This window comes from Sorex araneus, chromosome 5, assembly GCF_027595985.1.
Source record: "Sorex araneus isolate mSorAra2 chromosome 5, mSorAra2.pri, whole genome shotgun sequence".
In the NCBI taxonomy this organism is placed as follows: domain Eukaryota; kingdom Metazoa; phylum Chordata; class Mammalia; order Eulipotyphla; family Soricidae; genus Sorex; species Sorex araneus.
In genome coordinates this window covers 138,967,344-138,991,343 of record NC_073306.1, presented here as the reverse complement: position 1 = coordinate 138,991,343, position 24,000 = coordinate 138,967,344, and the positions used below count along the sequence as shown (strand labels likewise).

Here is a 24,000-nt window from a genome sequence, read left to right as displayed (position 1 = left end):
ACACCGAAGTGCAGGCCTTGGACATTCTCTCCAGAAAGGGTGACGCCGCCCCTGGCCGGAGTCCCTCTGCCCCCAGCACTGACCGGAATCGCTTCGCCCTCCCGGTGGCCACCGTGACCTTCTAGAACAGTGCCCGAGACGGGTCATTCGCTTTTCAGGGTGCTTGTGCTGGGGTTTCCCTCCCCCGCCCTCTTCCGAGGGATGTCGGGGCGCAGAGGGATGTTGGGGCGCAGAGGGATGTCGGGGCACAGAGGGGAGTCTGGGAGCCGATGGAGCAGCCAACACGCGAGGTCTGAGACCGGGCGGCCGGGGGTCTGGACAGAGCAAAGGAGACCACTCGGACGTGGGCACTCGGGCCTCTCGCACCAGCGGGCACTCCAGCCTGAGCAGCAGAGGGGGCCTTCCTGCCAGCGAGGCGGGGGGTGAACCCCAGCCCTGCCCCCGCACAGCCGAGGGCCCCCCCAGGACCCCCAGTCCCCCCAGCCGGCGCTGAGTCAGCGGTGCCCCTCACAGGCCACTGTCCTTAGGGGAGGCCCCAGGGGGGAGGCAAAGGGCTGGGGGCGGGGCGCCCAGACCCTCCTCAGCCAGGCGGCCTCCCCGCCCTTCCTGCCCCCCCCCTGCCCTTCCTGGGCCTCTCATGCCCGTCACACAAGCCCGGGTCACAGTGGGAGTTTTCTATTTTGGTTCAGTTTAGCTTTGGGGGTCACTCAGGTGGTGGCCAGGGCTCACTCCTGGCTCTGTGCTCGGGACTGACTCCCGGCTCTGTGCTCAGGGCTGACTCCTGGCTCTGTGCTCGGGGCTGACTCTTGGCTCTGTGCTCAGGGCTCACTCCTGGCTCTGTGTTCAGGGCTGACTCCTGGTTCTGTGCTCTGGGCTCACTCCTGGCTCTGTGCTCTGGGCTGACTCTAGGCTCTATGCTCAGAGATCATGCCTGATGGTGCTGGGGATCAGACCCCAGTTGGCTGCACGGAGGCAGAGGGCGGAAGCCCTGAGTTCCCTCCGGCTGCTCGCAGTGAGCGTTGAGCAGAAGGGTTCACTCCTAAGCACAGTGCTCACAGCCCAGCCCGGCATGGGGTCTCTCTGGACACAGACAGCGGGAGATGAACTCGCCACCCCGCCCCCTCCAGGTAAGCCAGGCGCAGGTCCCTGAGCCCCCGCGGGGCTCCCCCAAGTGAGCCCTGAAGTGAATATCTGCAAGCCGGCGGGAGGGGGTTGATCTGGCGGGTCAGCGGGTGCGTCTGGAAAGAGCAGCACGGGCAGGCCTGGGCCAGGCGGTCCCCAAGCCCCTCCGGGACGGATCCCTGAGCCTCCCCCGCCCCCGGGTGTGGCCCAACGCCCCCTCCCCCCCTACAGGGAAATGGGCTCAAGCCCTGAGTGTCTGGACCCACCAGCCCCCCCCCCCACGGTCTGGGACGTTCTCAGACAAGGCCAGAGGGCGCCCCCAGGCCAGAGCGAGCATGGGGCTCCTGGCCGTGCCCCCCACACCAGACGGTCACCACTACGGGGCCCCGGTGTCCCCCAGCCCCTCCTTTAGACAAAGGGAAGGACAACAGCAGCCCCTGACGGATGGATGGACGGACAGACGCTCCTGGACCGGCCGGGCCGCTGCCCTGCGGGAAGAGGAACCTCCGGAGGCTCCCTCTGAGGAGCGCAGCGCTGTGCACCTTCTAAATTTAGCAGCTAATTACCCGCGGGGATGGAGGCTGCGTCTGCGCTCCCGGCAAGGACACGGTGGGGCCGGGCAGAGCCGCTCCAGCCCTCCCCGCCCCCAGAAGCAGGAGGCAGAGGCCCGGGACCACCTGAAGCCTGGCGGGCGGGCGGGGGCAGCCCAGGTGACGGAGCAGATGGCCCGAGAGGCTGGACGCCGAGCCCACCCCCCGCCCCCGCTTTCGGGGTGGAACTGAGCTATTTAAGGCTCCGGCAGCCAGATCTCTGCCCCCTCCCCACCCCGCGTCAGCAGAACACGCTGGGACGACGCCGGGACGACGCAGCCACAGCTCCAGCCCCCACGCTCTGACTCAGGGGCCCCGCCTCGAGGGCCCCGCGGCCCCCGAGAGCATGTCTCGAGAGCATCGGGGAGACACAGACGGCCCGGGCATGTTGGCTCCCGCAGCCACCTCTCTGCTGGGCGTCTCTCAGCTGCTGAGTTCTCAGTCCCGGACACGACCTTCTGCTGATCAGGACGGAGCTGAACAACCAGGAGAGTTGGAACAAGCAAGTCCTGAAGCCGCCAGGCGACCCCGACGTCCCAGAGAAACAAGCCCCCCCGCAGCCTCTCCCCACGCCCCACCAGGGACTGCTCACCCGAGGCGTCCGGCCCCCGCGTCTCGTGCGACCAGGACCCGTGTGCGGGAGAGGCGGGGGCCGTGACGCTCAGCTGACTTACAGACTAACGGACAGAGGAGTAATTAATAAAACAGGACCGGGCCACTACTGCTGCATAATAGACGCACACTTAAACACGCACCGAAACCACCGGGTCAGAATTAATCGCTCCCTCAAGGCAGTGAGTCATCCTGACAAGATAATTACATATCACACAGATATGCAGACGCTTCTTCTCTCCCGTCTACCCTTCCATCTGCCTCCCTCCTTTTCCTCTCCTTCCTTCCTTCCTTCCTTCCTTCCTTCCTTCCTTCCTTCCTTCCTTCCTTCCTTCCTTCCTTCCTCCCTCCCTTCCTCCCTTCCTTCCTTCCTTCCCTCTTTCCTCCCTTCCTTCCCTCCTTCCTTCCTTCCTTCCTTCCTTCCTTCCTTCTTTCCTTCCTCCCTTCCTTTGCTCCTTCCTCCCTTCCTTCCTTCTTCTCTCCTTCCTTTCTCCCTTTCTTCTTCCTTCCTTACTTCCTTCCTTCCCTCCTTCCTTCCTTCCTTCCTCCCTTCCTTCCCTCCTTCCCTCCCTCCCTTTCTCCTTCCTTCCTTCCTTCCTTCCTTCCTTCCTTCCTTCCTTCCTTCCTTCCTTCCTCCCTCCCTTCCTCCCTCCCTCCCTTCCTTTCTGTGGGAGAAAGAGCCCGAGGGAGAGGGAGAGGCGGGTGGGCGAGGTTGGGGTGCAGCTGCTGCCCGGCTGTCTCCTGTACTGACTCCTGACCGCGAGGCCAGGACTCGGTTTCCCCGGTGGCTCTATACAGGGTGGCCAGCGGTGAAGCCCTGCACTGCCCTGGGTGTCTCAGTGCTCCGCTGAGCTCTGGGCCCCGTCTCGGGGGCCCCGGCCCACAGCACGCGGCCGTTGGCCGGTCTCTGCCCGGGACCCGCCCTCCTTTCTCCTCTGCCGTCCACGCCCGGCTGGCCTGTCCCTGGGCACCGTGGGGCCACAGGGGCGGGCTCCACACCAGGTCATCTAACCCGGGAAGACCAGGGCTGGGGGAGGGGGAGGCGCGGGTGGGGGTGGCCCCACCCTGAGGCCGCAGCACCTCGGGGTCACGCCCACAGCACCAGCCCTGTCTGTCCAGGCTCTGCTCCGCGCTGACCCCGCTCCTGGCCCTGTACTCGGCCGGCCCAGGCCACACCCTCTGGGCAGGGTCCTGCTCGCGCCCCGCCCTGGCCACACCCTCTGGGCAGGGTCCTGCTCGCGCCCCGCCCCGACCGCTGTCCCCAGATGCTGAGCTGCAAGGGGGCCTGGGCCTGGTCGGGGTGCCCACCTTGCAGGCTGAGCCGGGCGTGGAGCCGGACTCCAGGGCCAGCACCAGAGCCAGCGGGTCTGTCTGTCTGTCTGTCTGTCTGTCTGGGAAGGCACCTGGCTGGCGGCCTGCGGCCTTTCCTGGGAGACCCCGGGAAGGAAGTGAGTAGAGGCACAGAGACGTTGCCCGGGCCCAGCAAGGCACAGAGCCCAGGACACAGCGAGCAGGCGATGGCTCACGCCCGCCTTCACACAGACGGGCACAACTCAGACTGCAGCCCCGGCCACCCACAGGCCGACTGTGACCCACAGCACGCCAGGGTGCAGCCCCCGACACCACATCAGGAGACCGAGAGAAGCACGGGCAGGCGGGCAGGCGGGCACGGGCGGCGGGGAGGGAGGTGGAGATTATCCCCTGCAGTGTCCCGGCCATCACTGCATCCCTGTCATCCCGTGTTCGTCGATGACTCGAGCGGGCGCCAGTAATGTCTCTGTTCCTCCCAGCCCTGAGGCTGCAGCAGCCTCTCCTCACTCGTCTTTCCCAACGGCTGGAGGCTCTTCCAGGGTCCAGGGGGATGGGACCCGTTGTTCCTGTCTCTGGCGTCTCGAGCACGCCACGGGGAGCCTGCCGGGCTCTGCCGTGCGGGCGGGAGACTCTCGGGAGCCGGCCGGGCGCCCCAGAGGGGTCTCAACAGCGTCCCCGCATATCAGAGTATCCCGGCTGTGCCCCGCAGTGTCCCCACGGGGCCCCGGGGCCCTTGCGGGCTGTGGCACTGCGTCGCTGCTGGTCAGGCTGGAGAACCCGGCCCCAGGTCCCCGTGCCAGCCGGCTACTCCCCTGTCCACTCACCCTCTCGGGTGGCTTCGCCTGGACGCCCGCGGAGAGCACTGACCGGTCAGCAAGTGTGACGGGCCGCACAGCCTCAGGCAGAGCCGCCCCCCTCAGAGCGGCCCCCCACCCCACCCCTGCAGAGCTGCCCCCCTCAGAGCAGCCCCCCCACCCCCCGCCCCTGCAGAGCCTCCACCGGCCTGCAGCAGGACCACAAACGCTTGCAGCCATTTGTCCAGCTCCAGCAGGCGGCCCCAGGGCCTTGCCCTGCTCCTGCTTCTCCACCCCTGCCCTCCACGCCTGGCTACCAGAGAGAGGGGCGAGATGCCCGTCCCCTCCACCTGCCTCAGCCTCCATCTCCTTATCTGCAAAATGGGAGCAGGGGAGTCGGGACCGAGCTGACCACGGAGGCCAGCCAGGGCCCAGGGCTGAGTCATGCTGCTGCCCACCCCTGCCACCAAGACCAGGCACTGACCGGCAGAGCTGACCCTGTCTGGTGTGGGACCCAGCATGACAGCCTCGTGGTCACAGTGCTCGGCGCGCTCTCGGGCAGGGGTTTCGGGCTGAGCAGGACTCTGGGCAGTCCCGCCGTGGCAGGGCTGGTGGTGCGGGATGGGGGCTCCGTGCCAGCTGCTCTGCCCACCCGCGCCCACCTGACACTCACACTCAGACACGCGAGAAGAGCCCGTGGGGTCTTCTGGGGCAGGGGCTGAGCCGGGCGGCCCCGACGGCGTTGGCCTCTCTGGCCCGGGCAGGTGGACGCGGCCACCTGCAAGGGTGCGGGCCCAGGGGCGGGTGCAGGCTGTAAGGGCCGGCTGGGCGTGGCCACGCGGGGGGGGGGGGCAGCAGACACGGGACCCGGCGGGCAGCAGCGGGGGCGGGGGAAAACCATTTGCAGAGGCCGAGGGGGTGGAGGGGATTGAAGGGCCAAGCGTGCACTGACGACGGAGCCCCGGGTTTGATCCCGGCACCACACGCCCCCCCACTAGCACCCAGACACCTGCCCGCGGCGACCCTGCCGCCCACCCCAGTCCCCGGCCCAGGAGCAGCCCCGGGGCCCACGGCAGCCTGGGGAGCCCCGGCCCGGCCTGCCCACTGCCCAGGCTGGCTGCTGCTCCAGGCACAAAGGGGAAACTGAGTTAGGGGCAGGCTGGGAGGGCCCCGGGGCTCCACGCCGGCCAGCACGGCCACTGCCCCACGGGCCCTGAGGCTAGTAAACGCCGCCGCCACACCCTGGGGCGCCCGGCTCCACCTCTGGGCGGGGGGCCCCCCAAGGCCAGAAGAGGAACCCACTGTCCACACTAGACGGTGGTAAACTGAGGCAGCAGCCGCAGGGTCCCAGGGACACCTGCGGTTCCAGCCTTGCTGAGGTGGGCTATGGACGGAGCCTGGGGGTCCCCAGAACGCCCCCTCCGGCCTGGGTAACGGGCTGTGCGGTCATGTTGATGTAGGCAGGTAGGTAGGGAAAGGCCCCTGGCAATGAAACTTAGATCATCAAAGTCTCCGGGGAGGAGAATCCTGAGACTGACCCACCCTGTGGACACAGGAACCGCACCCGATAAGACCTTCAACAGACTCTGAGGATAATAGACCCCTCCCCAGGAGGTTCCCCAAAGAAGGCTATCACCACTCCCAACCTCCCTGGTATACTTGGAAAGAAACCGCATGTGGGTGGGGGCAGGCTGTAAGAACCTATAAAAAACAGCCCAATAGTCCATTCAAGGCTCTCTCCATCTTTGGAGGAGCCTGCGTTCTTTCTTAAGCGCGTTACTCCTACTGGTTTTCCTTTTCCACTTATCTCTTCCTCCTTCCCTAAGACCTTCTAAATAAAGTCTGTTACTTCACTGCTTGTCTACTCCTGAAATTCTTTTCCGCGAGCGAGACAAGAACCCAGTAACCCTGGGTCCCGGGTGTTTGAGGCGGTTGGAGAGAAAGTGACCGTCTTTCTCCTCCCCGCTTCACGAGAGTCACCCGTGGGGCCCACCGACGTCAATGTGACGCACCAAGGAGCAGAGTGACGGGGGTCAGTGGTGAGGATGGGGGCTCGCCAGCAAGACTCTGGGACGGGCACTGGCCCAGGGCGGCCAGCCTCGAGACCCCCAGGGAGCACCAGCCTTGAGACCCCCAGGGAACACCAGCCTCGAGACCCCCAGGGAACACCAGCCTCGAGACCTCCAGGGAGCACCAACCTTGAGACCCCCAGGGAGCACCAGCCTCGAGACCCCCAGGGAGCACCAGCCTCGAGACCCCCAGGGAGCACCAGCTTCGAGACCCCCAGGGAGCACCAGCCTCGAGATCCCCAGGGCACCCAGCCTCGAGACCCCCAGGGAGCACCAGCCTCGAGACCTCCAGGGAGCACCAACCTTGAGACCTCCAGGGAGCACCAACCTTGAGACCCCCAGGGAACACCAGCCTCGAGACCCCCAGGGAGCACCAGCCTCGAGACCCCCAGGGAGCACCAGCTTCGAGACCCCCAGGGAGCACCAGCCTCGAGATCCCCAGGGCACCCAGCCTCGAGACCCCCAGGGAGCACCAGCCTCGAGACCTCCAGGGAGCACCAACCTTGAGACCTCCAGGGAGCACCAACCTTGAGACCCCCAGGGAACACCAGCCTCGAGCCCCCCAGGGAGCACCAGCCTTGAGACCCCCAGGGAGCACCAGCCTCGAGACCCCCAGGGAGCACCAGCCTCGAGACCTCCAGGGAACACCAGCCTCGAGCCCCCCAGGGAGCACCAGCCTCGAGCCCCCCAGGGAGCACCAGCCTCGAGACCCCCAGGGAGCACCAGCCTCAAGACCTCCAGGGAGCACCAACCTTGAGACCTCCAGGGAGCACCAACCTTGAGACCCCCAGGGAACACCAGCCTCGAGCCCCCCAGGGAGCACCAGCCTCGAGACCCCCAGGGAGCACCAGCCTCGAGACCCCCAGGGCACCCAGCCTCGAGACCCCCAGGGAGCACCAGCCTCGAGATCCCCAGGGCGCCCAGCCTCGAGACCCCCAGGGAGCACCAGCCTCGAGCCCCCCAGGGAGCACCAGCCTCGAGACCCCCAGGGAGCACCAGCCTCGAGACCCCCAGGGAGCACCAGCCTTGAGCCCAGCCCAGGGCGCCCAGCCTCGAGACCAATTCTGCGAGGGGCGAGACGTGTCCCGTGCCCCTTGAAGCAGGAAGGGCCGCCCCAGCATGGGCACGGTGGCGCCCACCGATGGAGCACGTGGCTGCCCCCCGGAGGGAGAAAGGCTGACACAGACCCGGCACCTGGGCGGGCTTTCATGGCTTACTCTGACAGCTCTGTGCCGCCCCGTCCGGTCACTCGGACCAAGCACTAAATCTGTCCCAGGCCCGCCAAGGGGGCACGCGGGGGGTGGGGGGCCCTGGACGTCGGGGGAGGGAAGGGCCCGGCGGTGGGCTGGTGTTGGAATATTATCCTGTTTGCCTGGGGCAACTCCGTCACGAACAACTTTACAAATCCTGGAATTCAATAAACGTTTCCGAAAACTAGAGATTCAAAACAATCCAGTAGGGTGTCAGCGGTTCCTGAGAATACACCTCTGGGACGAGCACAGCGGGTAGGGGACTCGCCTAGCACACGGCTGGCCCGGGGCCGGTCCCCAGAACCACAAGGGTCCCCTGAGCCCCGCCAGGAGCGACCCCGGGCGTGGAGCCAGGAGTAAGGCCTCAGTACTAGCAGGTGTGAGCAGGAAAGGAGAGGGGGGTGGAGAGTAAGGAGGGAGGGGAGGGGGGAGGGGCAGAGGGGGAGGAGGGGAGGACAAGGAGGGGAGGGGCAGAGGGGGAGGAGGGGAGGACAAGGAGGGGAGGGGCAGAGGGAGAGGAGGGGAGAGAGGGAGGGAGGGGAGAGGGGGGCGGGGCAGAGGGAGAGGAGGGGAGGGAGGGAAGGGAGAGGAGGGGGTGGAGAGAGGGGGAGCAAGGAGGGGAGGGGCAGAGAGGGAGGAGGGGAGAGGCAGAGGGGGAGGAGGGGAGGGGAGGAGGGGAGGGAGAGAAGGAGGGTAGAGGGGCAGAGGGGGAGGAGGGGAGGGGCAGACCCAGTCAACCTAAACTCAGTCCAGCCAGGAGCAGGGGTCTGCTGGGGGTGCTGCGGACACTCTGGATTCACTCCGGGGTCTCGGGCTCTATGGGGGCCCCACAGGCCAGGCAGGAAGCCTGAGCACGAATGAGTGGGACCCAGACCCAGATGTGGAGACACGTGGCTGAGGACCCACCTTCACCCAGAGACCCGAGCCCGGCGCCCCCTGCCTCTGTGGGGGTCTCACGGGCCCCTCGAGGCAGAGGCAGCTGCTCCTCCCGGCCCCCATCGCCGCGTGTCTCCTCGGACCCATCACCTGGGGTGACCACAGAGACGGAGGAAACAGGGCACCCCTGGGCCACCCCAGACCCACAGGTGCTGGGAAGGGGAAAAGACCAGCAGGGCCCCGGGTGTGGCCTCCCCACAGTCCCCCAGCAGCGCAAGCTGCAGGAAAGCAGAAGAACGTGCTGGAAATCCGTGAGAACCGCAAACGCCCCAGGACAGGGCGCAGGCGCCACCCCCCCCTTCCCCAAACCCTAGGGCGGGACACGAGGCCGTGCCCACGGGTGTCGGTGCCCAGGGCAGGCTGAGCCCAGGGCCCCCGGACGGGCAGCCTCCTCGGAGAGGGACGGGACCCTCGGAGCTGGCCGACTCCGCCCCAGCGGACGGGGGAGCCACTCGCCAGCGCCAGGCCTGACCTCCAGGGGGACTGAGCTCTGGTCTCGAGGGAAACAAACGCGAAGATAAACGGGCGGGAGGCTGCAGAGTAAAGGCCTCGCCCAGAGAGAGCCACACGCGAGAAGGCGTGACGGAGCAGGAGGAAAGGCTCGCACCCGGCTCCTGGCAGGCTGGTGCCCGAGACGCAGAGGAACTCCCGACTCAGCAGGAGAGCAGAGCCCGCGGGAGGAGCGGGCAGAGGAGCGGGCAGACTCAGAGAAGACAAGTGGGTGGCCGCAGGCGCGCGGCAGAGTGCCCGGCACTGAACACCGGGGCAGCGCAGGTGGACAGTGAACCCGCAGGACGCACGTGGGGAGGGCAGAGGCAGCAGGCGGCTGGGGAGGACCCGAGGGGGCGGGGCTGTCCCGGCCTGGGGCGGCACAGTGCTCAGATGCGCCCAAATGTGGCTGGGGACAGGTCAAGGTCCGACCCGCAAGGGCCGGTGCCCACTGCGGCCACTGCAGACTGCCCATGGACCCCCGGCTGGAGCCCCGGGCGCCCACAGCGCAGGGCGGGGAGCGTCCGCTGTGGGGACAGCGGAAACGGCCCTGGTGACCGCGGGGCTGAGGCACTGGGTGACGTGAGTCGGGAGGAGGCAGCACACGCAGGACCTCACCCGTGTCGGGGGACGCGGGCAGCCGGGCACTCTGGGTTCCGCAGCGGGACCTGGAGAGCGGGGGGGGGGGGGCGGTGACGGGGGGGGGGCAGCGCCGAGAGGGAAACCGCCCCCCCAACACGGGCCACAAGCAGCCCTGTGGCAGGCCCCAGAGTCACCCCTGCCGGGCCCCACTGCGCACAGGTGTGGGGTCAGGGTGCCCGTGTCCACCCAACCGTCCCCTGGGTGATGACGGACAGCCTGAGCGCCACTCGAGGGCACTGTGGGGACATCGAGGCTGGGAGTCTGAAGCCCACACAGAATCGCGCCCACAGGGCGCCTGGCCCCTTGTCCCACAGAGCCCAGGACACCCTCTGCCAGCCGGGCCGCAGCCTGAGGTGGGGTGGGGCAGGGCCAGCGGGGGCAGCACCTGTCGGCAGAGGCCAAGCAGACCCCAGGAAGGCCCAGTGCAGCCGGCCCTGCCCAGACCCGCGATCACTGCCCCTCTGGGAGTGACCCGCGACCCGGCAGTGACAGGGACGAGGTGGCCCCGCAGACGCTGACTCACAGTGGGGTGGGGGTGCGGGTGCTCCCTGGGGGGTGTGGACAGACCCTTCCCGGGCCCTGGGAACTCGGGGAACACCCCAGGATGAGGCAGCCCAGCCTCACTGCACCTTGCTGTGCCCAGAGCCTGCCAAGGGAGGAGGAGGGGGAGGAGCGAGGGGAGGAGGGGGAGGAGGAGGAGGGGGAATAGGAGAAGGGGAAGGGGGGAGGAGGGGGAGGAGGAGAGGAAGGAGAGAGAGGAAGAAGGAGAGGAGGAGGAGGAAGGGGAGGAGGGGGAGGAGGAGGGGGAGGAGGAAGAGGGGGAGGAGGAAGGGGAGGAGGGGGAGGAGGAGGAGGAGAAGGAGGGAGAGGAAGAAGGGGAGGAGGAGGAGGGGGAGGAGGAAGGGGAGGAGGGGGAGGGGCGGGGCGAGGAGAGACTCCCCTGGGGCCGGGGGAGGGGGTGCCATGTGCCCTGGCGGGTGTGGAGGGACGGAACCGGGAGGTGGGTGGGTGCCTCGCCCAGCACCAGCGTCTCTGCCCTGTGTGTGGCTGGGGGGCACCAGCACACAGCGATCTGGGCGCCCGGCCCTGGCTCTGGGGGTCTCGGGTCCCTGAGAGGAGGGGGGGTCTGGGATCCCGGTACTGTCCCCACGGGTCCTCCCAGGAACCGGAAATGGTTTCAACACCGAAAGCTCAGGAAACGTTTGCTGCAGGGGCCGACAGCCTGGCGGGTCCTTTCCCACCGCCCGCCCCGGGGTCTCTTCTGTCCCCAGTGGTCCCGGGACCACCTGGTGGAACCTTCCAGAACACCCCCCGGCGGCACTGCAGGAAGAGGCCGGAAGCGCCGCCCACAGCCCCTGCGACTGCCAGAGGCGGCCTCCCGGCCAGCTCTGAATGACTGCCTTGTCCCGCACAAGGGCCCTGTGCCCGCGGCCGCAGCTGAGGGCCCCGCCTGACCGGGCCCTTTCTCCCCTGCGCAGGGCCCGCCAGCAGCCAGGGCGCCGGACTCTCCCGTGCCCCCCACCCCGTGTGTGTGTGTGTGTGTGTGTGTGTGTGTGCTGGGGGTCTGAAACCTGGGGAGGAACAGGGGCCTGGCCAGGCTCCCAGGGTGGGACATCCCAGAGTCACAGAGACCCCTGGGCAGGACGAGGGGGAGGGGGAGGGGGAGGTGCAGAGCCACGGGTCGGTCACCCAGTCCAGGAAAGCGACAGCCTGGTGGGACTTACTGACAGGTGACCGGCAGGAAGTAGGGGTGGCAGTTCCTGGGCGGAAGGAAGGAGGGAGGGAGGAGGGAGGGAGAGATGGAAGGAGGGAGGGAAGGAGGGGAGGAGGAGGGGAGGAGGGAGGGAGGAGGAGGGAAGGAGGGATGGAAGGAGGGAGGGAGGGATGGAAGGAGGGGAGGAGGAGGGGAGGGATGAGGGAGGGAAGGAGGAGGGAGGAGGGGGGAGGAGGGAAGGAGGGAGGAGGGAGGGAAGGAGGGAGGGAAGGAAGGGAGGAGGAGGGGAGGAGGGAGGGAGGAGGAGGGAAGGAGGGATGGAAGGAGGGAGGGAGGGATGGAAGGAGGGGAGGAGGAGGGGAGGGATAAGGGAGGGAAGGAGGAGGGAGGAGGGAGGAGGGGGGAGGAGGGAAGGAGGGAGGAGGGAGGGAGGGAAGGAGGGAAGGAGGTAGGAGGGAGGGAGGAGGGAGGAGGGAGGAAGGAGGGAGGAGGAGGGAGGAGGGAGGGAGGAGGAGGGAGGGAGAAGGGAGGGAGGAGGAAGGTGGGTTGGAGAGGGGAAGAGGAGGGAGGAGGGAGGGAGGAGGGAGGAAGGAGGAGGGAGGAAGGAGGAGGGAGGAGGAGGGAGGAGGGAGGAAGGAGGAGGGAGGAAGGAGCGCCACCGCCTCTTTCACGCAGGCGTCACGGCTCCCACGACAGTGCACAGACACGAGTGCTCCGGAGGCGCCTAGACCCCCCAGGACTGAGCCCCGGGCACCTCCTTGGCGAGTGGGGGGAGGGGCTCGTCTCTTCTCACCCAGTTTCCTCGGGCTCTGGGGCCCGCTCTTGGGCGGGACCCCCACCCCCCACCTTCCACCCCCCTACCTGGGCGGGAGTTTGAGCGGACCCCCTGTTCAGACAGTTTTGTCTTCCTTTGTCTGGGGCCACAGCCGCCAGGTCTGGGGGCCGCGTGGGGCGGGGACTGAGTACATGGGGCGGGGACTGAGCCGGGTCTCTGCAGGATGCACCCCTCCAGCAGGAGGCCAGCGGGACTGGGGATGGCGGGGGGGTGGGGGGGCACAGTGCCCAGGGCCGAGGGCCGGGAGTGGTGGTGTGGCCAGTGCTCGGGGCCAGAGTGGACAGAGCCCAGAGGGGGCAGGCTTGCTCTCCTGGGCGCGGCCGGCACCCATGGGCAGACCCTGCCATAGCTCAGTGCCCGCGGGCAGGTCCCTCGGCCTCCCTGCCCCTCTGAAGGGCTGGCGGGTCTGGAGGAGGAGAGGCCTGTGGTCGGCAGCTGGCTGCACACGACAGACATACAGACCTTCGGTGGTCACCATGCCACCTCTGAGCCACTGCCCCGTCCACCTTCTTCCCTGGGAAGCACTGTCGTGAGTGTGTGTCAGTGTGTGTGAGTGTGTGTGTATGCACGTATGTGTGTGTATGTGTGTGTGTATATGAGTGTATTTGTGAGTATATCTTGATTATATGTCAATGTGTATGTATGTGTGTCAATTAGTATGTGTGTGTATGTGGGAGTGTGCCAGTATATGTCTGTGTGTGAATGTCTGTGTATGAGTGTATTTGTGTTTGAGTGTGTGTAAATAGGTTTGTGTGTATGTGTGCGAGTATGAGTGTGTATATGTGAATGTATTTGTGTGTGAATGTGCATGTGTGTTCCTGTATGAATGTATGTGTTTGTAGGTGTGAGTGTGTGTGAGTGTGTGAGTGTATGTATGTCTGCATGAATGTGTGTGTGCCAGTGTGTGTATATGTTAGTGTTTGAGTGTGTGTATGAATGTGAGTATGTGTGTTCGAGTGTGTGCATGTGTGAGTATATGTGTGTGAATGTGAGTGTGTGTGTGGGAGTGTGTGTATGTGTGAGAGCATGTACGTGTGAATGTATGTGTGTATGTGTGAGTGTGTGTGTATGTGTGAGTGTGTGAGTGTGTGTGTGTGTTTGTGTGTGACATGCCGCGTATCAAACCCAGAGCCTCACTTGTTCCAGACAGTTGTCCTGGGAGCCGCCCAGCCTTCCCCGCGCCTGGCGTGAACGACTTCCCGGGCTGCCCCACATATGTGGCGTCACCTGCTCCGTGCTGCGAGGCCTCAGCTAGGGCGAGGCTGTGGGCCGGTGGGACCCTCGGGACCTCCCGCCTCGGCCCGTGCTGGGAGCAGCCATGGCTGGAGAGGGCGGGGGTCCCATCCCCGAGGGCTGCCGTGGGACACGGGGCGGGGCGGGGATGGTCCAGGGAGCGGCCTGGGAGAAGGGCGGGAGCGGGCGAGAATGCGGGGGCGGGGGGCGGTCACTTGGGGGCAGGGGTGCCCTGCAGGGGCATCACTCGCAGGGAGACCCTCTTGGGCCCCAGTTCCTAGCCAGCTTGCGAGTGTCACACCACACTGCAAAGCCCAGACTGCCAACCTTCCTCTCTAAAGCCGGCTGGGCTGGGGGCGGGAGAGACTGGACAGGGAGGCGCTGGCTGCGTGTGCAGCTGACCGGCACCGCCCAGGGTCCCCCACGCCCTCCCGGAAGTGATTCCCGGGTCAGAGCCAGGAACAAGCCCTGAGCCCGGGGGCAGCCCCAACAGAGGACCAACAAGGGAACCTGCGGGCTGACGGCCCCTTGGGCCCCTCCGTGCATCCGAGTGGGGGGCCGGTGCCCCAGGGCGGACTAGCCGCCCGCCACGGGGACTGGACGCCGGCTCGCAAACCCAGCAGCGGTCAGCCTCAAGTCCTCAAAGCCCCGCTGGTCAGAGGCAAACTCTCTTCCGGGGCTTGGGGCCACCCCGGTGGGCTCAGGGGCGGCTCCAGGCGGTGCTCGGGGGTCACGCGTGCCGGTGGCTGACGCGGGCTCGGCCTCGGCCCTGGGCTGTCTCTCCGGCCCCTTGTCTCCAAACTTCTCCCATTGCCGCCCAGTCGGTGGCAGTTCCCAGCACCCGGAGGTGACAGTGCGCCCGGGGACGGCGTGTCCCTTGCAGCCCTGCGCCCGCCTGCAGGGAGCGCCCACTCTGGAAGGTTCTCCTGGGTGCGTGGCAGTGACAGCCGTGCCTGGGCCAGGATGGCCCTCCCCTGGGTGCCGGGCTCGAGGCCCCCCCCCCGGGAGACGGCCCTGTGGGGCGAGGGTCAGGGCAGCCCCCGCCACAGCACCATGCGGCTTCCTGGGCGCTCTGGGCACAGCTCGGAACCCCGCCGGGCACCGCCAGGATGGCCCGAGTGAAACCAGCGCCCACTCAACCACTCAACCGAGACTCCCTGAGCAGAGAAGACCCCCCCCCCCCCATGAATCACAACACGTGAGAAAGGATCAGACCCGACCGTCCGGCCCGAGTGCTGGGCTGCGTGCGGGGTGCCCGGTGCCCGGGCCCAGCTAGAGAGTGGCCAGCGTCTCCCTCACGTGGGGTGGAGGGGGGACGGACGCCTCCTGACCACGGCCCTGCCTGACCACGCGGGCCGTGCCTCCGTGACCCGGACACGCGGCTCCCCCTGTTTTTCTTCCAGGGCCTCCAGCCTTTATTTCTAATAGCCCGAGGACGAGGCTGACAAGGTAATTACCACAGAGTCCCGGGGCTAATTAGGTGGCGGAGACGCCCCACGGGGGCCAGGGGAGATCCCAGAGCCCAGGGCCCCGGGGAGGAGAGACTCGAGGAATGGTTAGAAAGAAGCAGGCGGCCCGGGCAGGCAGTGCCCGCCGCGAGGCCCCCCTGGCAGGGCCGGTCTCTCGGGTGAGGTGTGCCACCACCGGGGAGCGTCACGTGGGCGTCCCGAGTGGGTGCACAGTGGCCGGCCCTACCCCGCAGTGCCCACCGCCCACCGCTGCCCTGTGCAGGAGACCCCTCCCCGGACAGAACCCAGCGCTGTCCCCCGTGGCCCTGGTCTCCGGGCACCGTAGGTGGGGCCCCACCTGCAGCACGCGGGGCCCCCGGAACTGGGCTGGGGAGAGGACGGAGCGGAGTGAGCAGCAGCCGGAGGTGCGGCCAGACGGCGGGAAGCGTCAGACAGACGGACAGACGAAGCCGGCCTAGGAGGGCGCAGGTGAGCAGATGCTGCCCCAGGCCAGAGCTCAGGGCAGCAGGAAGTGAGGATGTGTCCTTTCTGCATGTTCAGGGAGCACTGACGGGGCCGGCAGAGGAGGGAAGAGGAGGAGGAGGAGGAGGAAGAAGAGGAAGAGGAGGAGGAAGAGGAGGAGGAAGAGGAGGAGGAGGAGTAAGGAAGAGAGGAAGAGGAGGAAGAGGAAGAGGAGGAGGAAGAGGGGAAGAGGAGGAGGAAGAGGAGGAGAAAGAGGAGGAGGAGGAGGAAGAAGGGGAGGAGGAGAAGAGGAAGAGGGGAAGAGGAAGAGGAGGAGGAAGAGGGGAAGAAGAAGAGAGGAAGAGGAGGAGGAAGAGGAGGAGGAAGAGGAGGAGGAGGAGGGGGGAGGGGCGTGGAGCAAGCACGCAGCCCTGGCTGGAGCACAGAGGGGACCAGACACCAGCAGGGTCTGTGGTGCAGGCCGGGGTGGGGGTGTGAGCACCACGGGGGAGAACCGTGAGATCGCCCTGTCCGGATGTGCGGCTCATCCGGCTAACATTAGTGCGACGCCCGGTGGACACACGTGCGACATGTGTGGCACTGTTATCCGTGCAGCTTCCCTCAGCCCTGGCACTCGGGACAGAGGGAGGGGATGCGCCAACGAGGACAGAGGCGGGTCACCCAGACGTGGCACAGGAGGGCACCCGGCCAGTGTCTGGCGGCCCTGCACCCTTGAGCCTTGGACACGCTCTGACCCCCAGCCTGGGTGGGCCGAGGGACCCCCTGCCCGCACATCCACCTGCCTGCTTGAACCCTGGCTCCTGCGGCCTTGGGCGAGGGCCTGGAGGGAATGGCCAAGGGGCCTGGCTGACCGCAGGGGGAGAGAGAGGGCGTCACACGGCACCTGCGGGGAGAGGGGGGTGGGGGCCTCTGGGGGCCAGAAACCGGCTGTAGATGGAGGGGGGACGCATGTACTCGACGTGACCCGGGCTGGCGACAGCTGGGGCGGGGGCACACGTGACCTCACACACACAGCCCACCGGGTCCAAAGCCTCAGGCCAACTTGGAACCCCATGTCGGGGGGATTCCCGTCCTCCCGGACGTGTCCGGCAGGAGGAGGCATGTGTCCGGTCAGCAGCGGCCCACGGGCCAGGCAACGGGGGACACGCCACCTCCCCCAGCGCCCCCTGTCCACTCCAAGCTCGGAGGCTTCCTCACCGTCCCTCTCCCCCCAGCTCTCAGGACCAGGGGTAGGAACTGCACTTCGACCCGGTTTCCCCCACCGTCCACGCCTCCCCCCAGGGTTGGCTCCTAAACCAGAGAGGACCTGGGGGTCGTCCCGGGGAATTCTGCTCCCTGAGGGCAGGGGTGGTGGGGAGCCGGCCCCCTCCCTGTCCCGGCAGGCCCCTCACAGACAGCCAGAGGCCGAACCCTGCAGAACCTCCAGTTCGCTTCCTCGAACTGCCAGGGACAAAGGAACTGCACCAGCTGCCTCGGTGCTCGGGGGCGACCGGCCCACTCAGCTCCCATCACGGGCGCTGTCACGGACGCACCTCCCCAGCAGAGAAGGCGACCCGACCCGTCCTGGCTGCACCTAATCAAAGGATTAACCAAAGCCCCTGGGGTCGCTGCTCGCTGCTCTGCCGAAAACTCCGAGGAAATGAATGCGACCCGCTTCTTCCCCCCAGTGGCACCCCTGCCGCTGGGCTCGGAGGCACGGAGTAGCGTCGGGTCTGGGGTCCCCGCAGGGAAAGGGCTCATGTCTGACCGGCGCGCTGGGCCCCGGCCCCGGAACTGCCCACCAGGAGCCTTGGGGTGCCTTTTGCCCCCACGACTCTGGGCGTCCCCACACGGTGAAGGCCCCTAATCTGCACACAGCGGGGCTCACCCCAGGGCCCCGCCTTGGGCGCTCCCCAGCACGACAGGCTTGGACCCAGGGGAGACCCTGGTGGGCTGGGTACACGCACCGAGGGGCCGCAGGTGTGTCCAGCGACTCGCGTTCCCTGTGGGCTAGGCGGGCTGCAGGCCTGGCTAAGACCAGCCCCCAGCCCCGAGCTGGGCCCCAAACACCAGATCTGATTCTGGTTCTTTTTTTTTTTTTTTTTTCTAAACCTCGCGTTTCAGAAGCTCTGACTTCTCCCTGTGAAGTGAAAATTGCCTTCTGGTGGAGAAAGGTTTTAATGATCACTTTGCTTCCTGCGTCTCCATGGCGACAAGGCGCGCACAGCCCAGCCCCCTCCTGCCTTATGAGGCCTTTCTTCATCTCTCTGGAAAGGGATCCATCAAGCAAGCCTTTGTGGTCCACGGGTCCCCTCAACAGCTGACGCCGCCCGCCCTGGGCTGGGGACGTCCAGGTTCACCCAATTTCACGAACGCGGGCTCAGCCCGGCGCCCGCCCGCCCTTGGCTCCCAGCGGGCACCGCTGCCGGCACACCTGTCCGGGCGGCAGCGTGCCCAGGTGCGCCCAGCCCGGGCCCCGCGCGGTGGCGGCGGCGGCGACCGGAGCGCGGCCAGGCTGGGCGCGGGGGCCGGCCGGGGGCGGGCACGGAGCTCCGAGCCAGCCCCGGGCGCTGGCCACAGGTCGGCTCCTCCGGGCGGGCCAGCACCCGGGCAGGGGGGCCCGACCTCACCGGGGGCGAGGGGTAGCTCGGCCCGCGCCCGGCTGGGGAGCCCCTCCCGAGTGCCCCACGCCGCGCGGCCGCCCGGCCCATCGATCCCTTCCGGACAAAGGGCTTCCCGGGGCGCCCCGGCCGGTCCGGGGGGTGCGGGCGCGGCGCCCGCGCGCCGGGGACCCCCGCGGCTCCCCCCGGCCGGGAGGGGCGCAAGGCGCGCAGGGCGCGCGCCCAGAGCCGCGCCGGCACCGCCGCCCCCGCCCGCCCGCGCGCGCCCCCGCCCCCGCCGCCCGTTACCTGGGTTCGCCCCGGCGTCCGCGGAGGAGGTGGCCGGGGAGTCGGCGAGGACGCTGGGGTCACTCTGGGAGCGGCCCCGAGACACGAGGCAGCCGCTCCCGTCCTCCGACGCGGCCATGGGCCCGGCCGGCGCGGGGGCAAGGTGGACGGGGCCTGGGGGACGGGAGCGTCCGCGGCGCCAAGGTCACGGCCGGGGGCGCGGCGGGGGCGTCCTTGGCAAAAGGAGGATCCAGGAGGGCCGGGCAGGCGCGGGCAGGAGCCGCCGGGCCGCGGGCGGGCGTCAGGGCCGGCAGACAATGGCCCGCAGGGCTGCATCCAGCCGCATCCCGGCGCGCCGCCTCGCTTTGTTATTTATTCGTGTTTATTCCCATTCTTCGGTCTATATTCCAGGAAAAGAAAAAGTTGAACCAGGAAATAAAAACTTTTTCTTGCCAGTGTTTATTGCGTGCTTGGGGCAGGGGGTGATGTCCAGGAATTCCTGGGGGCGCTCCCTCCCCCCACCCACCCCCCACCCCCCCGGAAAAAAAGGGGAGAAAAAGAAGAATCTTCGCTCTTGCGATTGCTTTAATCTAAAAGCTGTTCTTGGAGCATCTGTTGGAAAACATTAGGATTCTCCCATCATGCCGCGCGAGCGGTGCATGACGTCACGAGAGGGGAGTGAGCCGGGGCCGCGGATGGGGAAGAGCGGGAGGGGTCGCGCCCACCGGCCGCCGGGCCGCGGGGAGGGGGGACCGGGCGGGGCGGGGAGGGACCCCCACCCGGGCACTGAGACCCAAGGCGGGGCGCCCCTGCCGCCCCCTCCCCAGGACGCCTCCGGGCTTGGCTTGGCCCAGGCGGCTCCTGGGCACCCCCGCGCGCGCACACGCACACACGCACGCACATACATGCACACACACGCACACACATGCACATATATGCACACACATGCACACACGTGCACACACATGCACACACACATGCACGCACACGCACATACATGCACACACATGTACACGCGCACACAGCACGCACGCGGGCGGCAGGCCGGAGGCTTCCCCAGGGCCGCCCGCGCCACCTCCAGAGGCGGCTCCCGAGGCGCTAATGAGCTTCTCGCCTCCCCGCCCCGCCGCGCCCCTCCCGCTCCCGCCAGGCAGGGGGGAGGAAGGCGGGGAAGGGGAGGGGGGGGCAGAGGAGGAGGCCCCGCCCCGCAGGCGCTGGCGACCCTGGCCCGAGGGGCCCCGCAGGACCAAGGAGAGGGCTCTGCAGGGTGCTCCCTCCCCCGTGCTCACACCCGCTGGGCTCTCTCTCACTCATTCACTCATTCACCCACTCAGTCATTCATTCACACATTCACACACTCATTCACTCACTCACACTCATTCATTCGTTCACTCACTCACACTCACTCATTCACTCATTCACTTACACACTCATTCACTTGTTTACTCACCCACTCAGTCATTAATTCACTCACTCACACACTCACACACATTCATTCACTCATGCACTCATCCACTCAACTCACTCATTCTCTCAATCACTCATTCTCTCAGTCACTCATTCACTCCCACATTCATTCACTCCATTCACTCATTCACTCACTCATTCACTGAAATCACTTTTTCACTCAGTCAGTCACTCCACTCACTCATTCACTCTCAGTCATTCACTCAACTCACTCATTCACTTACACATTCAGTCACATACCCTCTCACACCTTCATTCACTCATTCATTCACTTACACTCATTCATTTCTTCATTCATATACTCATTCACTCATTAACTCACCCACTCACACCTGCACTCACTCATTCACTCATCCACTCATGTCTTCACTCATACTCATTTGTTTACCCATTCACTCTCATCCATTTGCTCTTTTACATACTCATTCTGTCACTCACTTACCCGTGAACTCACACTCATTCAGTTTGTTCACCCACTCACTCACATATTCATTCACACATTAATCCATCTACTGACTCAGTCATTAATTCACTCGTTCACATACTTGTTCATTCACTTACTCACACATGCTCTCATCCACTCACACAAGCATCCACTTACCGACTCGGTCATTAATTCACTCATTCACAAATTCATTCTTACACCCGCTCCCTCTTCACGTTCACCTGCTCGCCCAGTCAATCCCTCAGTGCTCCTCTGCACAAACCCATTTCCTCCTTCACTCACTCACTCAGCCACCTGCTCACACCCACTCACGCACACACTCACCCACCCTCTCAGTTGCTCCTTCCACACTCGGTCACTGACAGACCCTTGTCCGAATACTCACTTCCCCACTCACAGCACGGGGCCCTCGGCGGCTGACGCCATGCCACCAGGGCCCTTGTGCAGAGACCCCCCCAGGGCCCTCCAGGACTACAGCCGAGACTCTGAGAGTGACCAGGCGCCTCCCCGACTCTGACCCCACGTGCAGCGTAAGCTGTGCAAAGGTGCTGCGACCTCAGAGGGCCACACGCCACCCTGCCCGTCCCGCCTCCACCCTCCTGCCCACAGCCTCCTCCCTTGTCCTTCAGCCCGGTTCTCGTGGTCAGCCTGGGCCCCAACCACGTGGCCGTCGGCCTTCCCAGGAGGGCCGAGAGTGGACGCGGGTACCCTGCTGCCCTGCCCACTCCTCGTCCCTCCGGGTCGTGCCACAGTGCCCGGCCTCGGCCTGCCCTGCACGGGGCGGGGACACACACGGGAGACCGGGCCTGCTGCCGGGCACCTGTGGTGTGGACAGCAGGACGCACTGAGGACCAGGGCTCAGTCCAAGGCCCCAGAGGCACACAGGCCTGCAGGGGTGTGGCCCGGCACTGCCTGGAGCAGCCGCCGTGGCCGGGCACCCGGGAGCCCCTCGCGCGCTCTCTGCTGGCCACACGGGCCTGGTTGGCTGCACAGGCCTGGGCTGGCCCTGGGGCAGCTGGGGGCGGGGCGGGGACGAAGGGGGCCCTGGGCCAAACGGGGCGGGCTGGGGGGGCTGGCCGCGTCCAGGCAGCGGGACCCGCACCCCTTCCTGAAGGCTGTGGGGGGGAAGGAGGGTCAGGCAGTTTGATGGTTTTTCCCTCTCGCGTCACACCTGGTGATGCTGGGGGTGCCAGGGGTTGAACCTGGGCCCACCCTCCAGATGCTCTCTCTGTCCCAGGGGGGCAGCAGCACCCCGTGTTCCGGGTGGGGAGCTCCATGCCCAGAGACCCCCTGGCGCCAGCTGCAAGCTGGGGCCCCTCTAGCACCGGCCTCCTCCCTGCGGACAAGCACGCTGGTCCTCCTGGGCCATTTTATCCGTAGAGGCGGGGGCAGGGTATGGCTGCAGGAGGCCCCCCGGGGGCGCCAGCCCCGTCTCTGAGGGCCCGAGAGCTGAGCCAGGCCGGGGAAGGCAGCTCGGCTAGCCCAGCCCTCTGCTCTTGGGTCAGCGAGCAGATGCTTGTCCACAGAATGAATGAGTGAGTGAATGAATGAATGAGAATGAATTACTGAGTGAGTGAATGAATGAATGAATGACTGAGTGAGTGAGTTAGTGAATGAATGACTGAATGAGTGAATGAATGAATAAATGAATGAGTGAGTGAATGACTGAGTGAGTGAATGAATGAATAAATGAATGAGTGAGTGAATGAATGGGTGAGTGGATCTGCAGAATGGGGCCGAGAAGCAGGCCTCCAGGAGGGACAGCACAGCCTCCCACAGACACATCAGGGGGAGGAGGAGGCTGACCCTGCATCTGAGCACTGTTCAGGGAAGCTCCCGGCCTGGGAGACCCTCCCCCGCAGACGCAGAAGCAAAGGGAAGGCCAGCGACTTGTAAGGGAAACTGCCCCGCGCCACCGTCTCTGCCCAGGCCACCAGGGTCTGACTGAAGAGAGACAAAGAAGGACCCCAGACACGCCACACACACGCCACACACCACACGCCACACACACGCCACACGCCACCACACACGCCACCACACACCACACTCACCATCACACGCCACCAGACACCACACACGCCATCACACACGCCATCACACATGCCACCACACACCACCACACGCCACCACACACCACCACACACCATCACACACCACCACACACCACACTCACCATCACATATGCCACCACACACGCATCACACACGCCACCACACACGTGTCACACATGCCACCACACACGCGTCACACATGCCATCACACACGCCATCACACACACCACCACACACCACCACACGCCACCACATGCCACCACACACCACACTCACCATCACACACGCCACCACCTGCACAGGGGGGATTTACAGCAGGGAGCCGCGCCCTCTGCTGGTCACAGGAGGAACTGCGGCCCCGACCCCACGAGCTGCATTTCCCGCGCGCTCCTGGGTGGGCGGCGGATCCGGCTCCCCCCGCCCCTCCCCCCAGACCTGTTTCTCCCGCCGTCAGTACCAGGAAGGCAGGGGGGCAGCCGGCCGGCATGGAAAGGGGCGCAGACGCCGGCCCACCCCAGTGGCCCGCTCAGAGCCGGACAAGAAGTTCCTGGGGGCTGGGGTGGGGGGGGGCGCAAGGGCTGCAGCTCCCGGGGCCGGCAGGGGTGAGGCCCCGGCTGACCTCGGCGCCCCCAAGCCCTGAGCACCAGTGATGGCCCCCGGAGGAGGGACGTGCCGGCTCCGGGGTGGGGGCACCCACGACCCCCCCACCTCTCTTCAACGGACCGACTGGCGTCCGGCGCCCCGAAGCAGCCTCCTCCCTCTGACCCCCACACCTCAGGCCTCGAGGGCGCAGCCCCCAGCCCCACCCCGTAGCCCCGCTGAGATCTGGCTCCCAGTCTGGCTGCTCAGGCGCAGACGGGGCTCGGCCGACCCCTTGCCTCCCGGACACGCGTGAGCGATGACGGGCGTGTCTGCGTGGCCGCGGGCACCGCCTGGAACACAGGACACTCGGGGTGCAGGGCTTCTACTGGGGTGGGATTCAGGCACCGCCCGGGCCCTGCCGGGGAAGGGGTCCAGGCCCGACTCCCGGTCTAGCCCCCACCACTCCGCCAGGGTGAGCACCTGCCTCGGGGCCCTGAGAGGTCCCCCCGCCCCCCCCCCCCCCCGTGCCGCAGCCTGAAGGGGGACCCGGGTTTCCGGAGAGGAGCCCGGGCGTGTTGGCAGGAACTCAGAGCAGCACGTCTACCCCAGAACCTGCCCTTGGGCAAAGGCCATGGGGCTGCTGTGTCCAGGAGAAAGGGCCCTGAGGTCGGTCCCCACTTGGAGTGGAGGGAGCCCCCACCCCCACCCAGCCCCTTCCATGGTAGCTCCAGGCAGAGCTGCACACGTGCCAGCATGCAAGTCTGGCCTAGCACGTGCAAAGGCCCTGGGGTGAGCGGCAGCTGGAGGGAGGGCTGGGGCAGTGGGGCCAGCAGGCGGCGAGGGCAAGCCCTGGACTCGCAGGCCCTCACAGACAGGGCTGAGGCATGGACATCACCTAAGCCTCGCTGGGCCAGGCAGGGGCGCAGCTCTCTCCCAGAGCGGGCGGCCCCCCGGGCAGAGCAGACGCAGACTTGTGGGGCCCTTGGGGACGAATGGAGCCGCCCCAGAACCTATGCGCACCCGAGCTGACCAAGGGGAACTGGCTGGGAAACACGGCGGC

General features: G+C 66.7%; 1 protein-coding gene across 2 annotated transcripts in view; it reads right to left on the bottom strand.

Annotated features, from left to right (window-relative positions):
• PHACTR3 (phosphatase and actin regulator 3) overlaps positions 1–24,000 on the bottom strand; it is an 81,140-nt gene that overhangs the window by 53,412 nt on the left and 3,728 nt on the right. Inside the window, exon 1 of one of the 2 annotated variants that reach the window (XM_055137386.1) lies at positions 18,417–18,961. The exons of the other annotated variant lie outside the window; for it this stretch is intronic. Within the exon in view, the coding sequence (XP_054993361.1) occupies positions 18,417–18,534 (118 nt within the window). The 5' untranslated portion in view covers positions 18,535–18,961. Of the gene's footprint in view, positions 1–18,416; positions 18,962–24,000 lie in introns of those variants that run through there. 2 annotated transcript variants of the gene reach the window in all.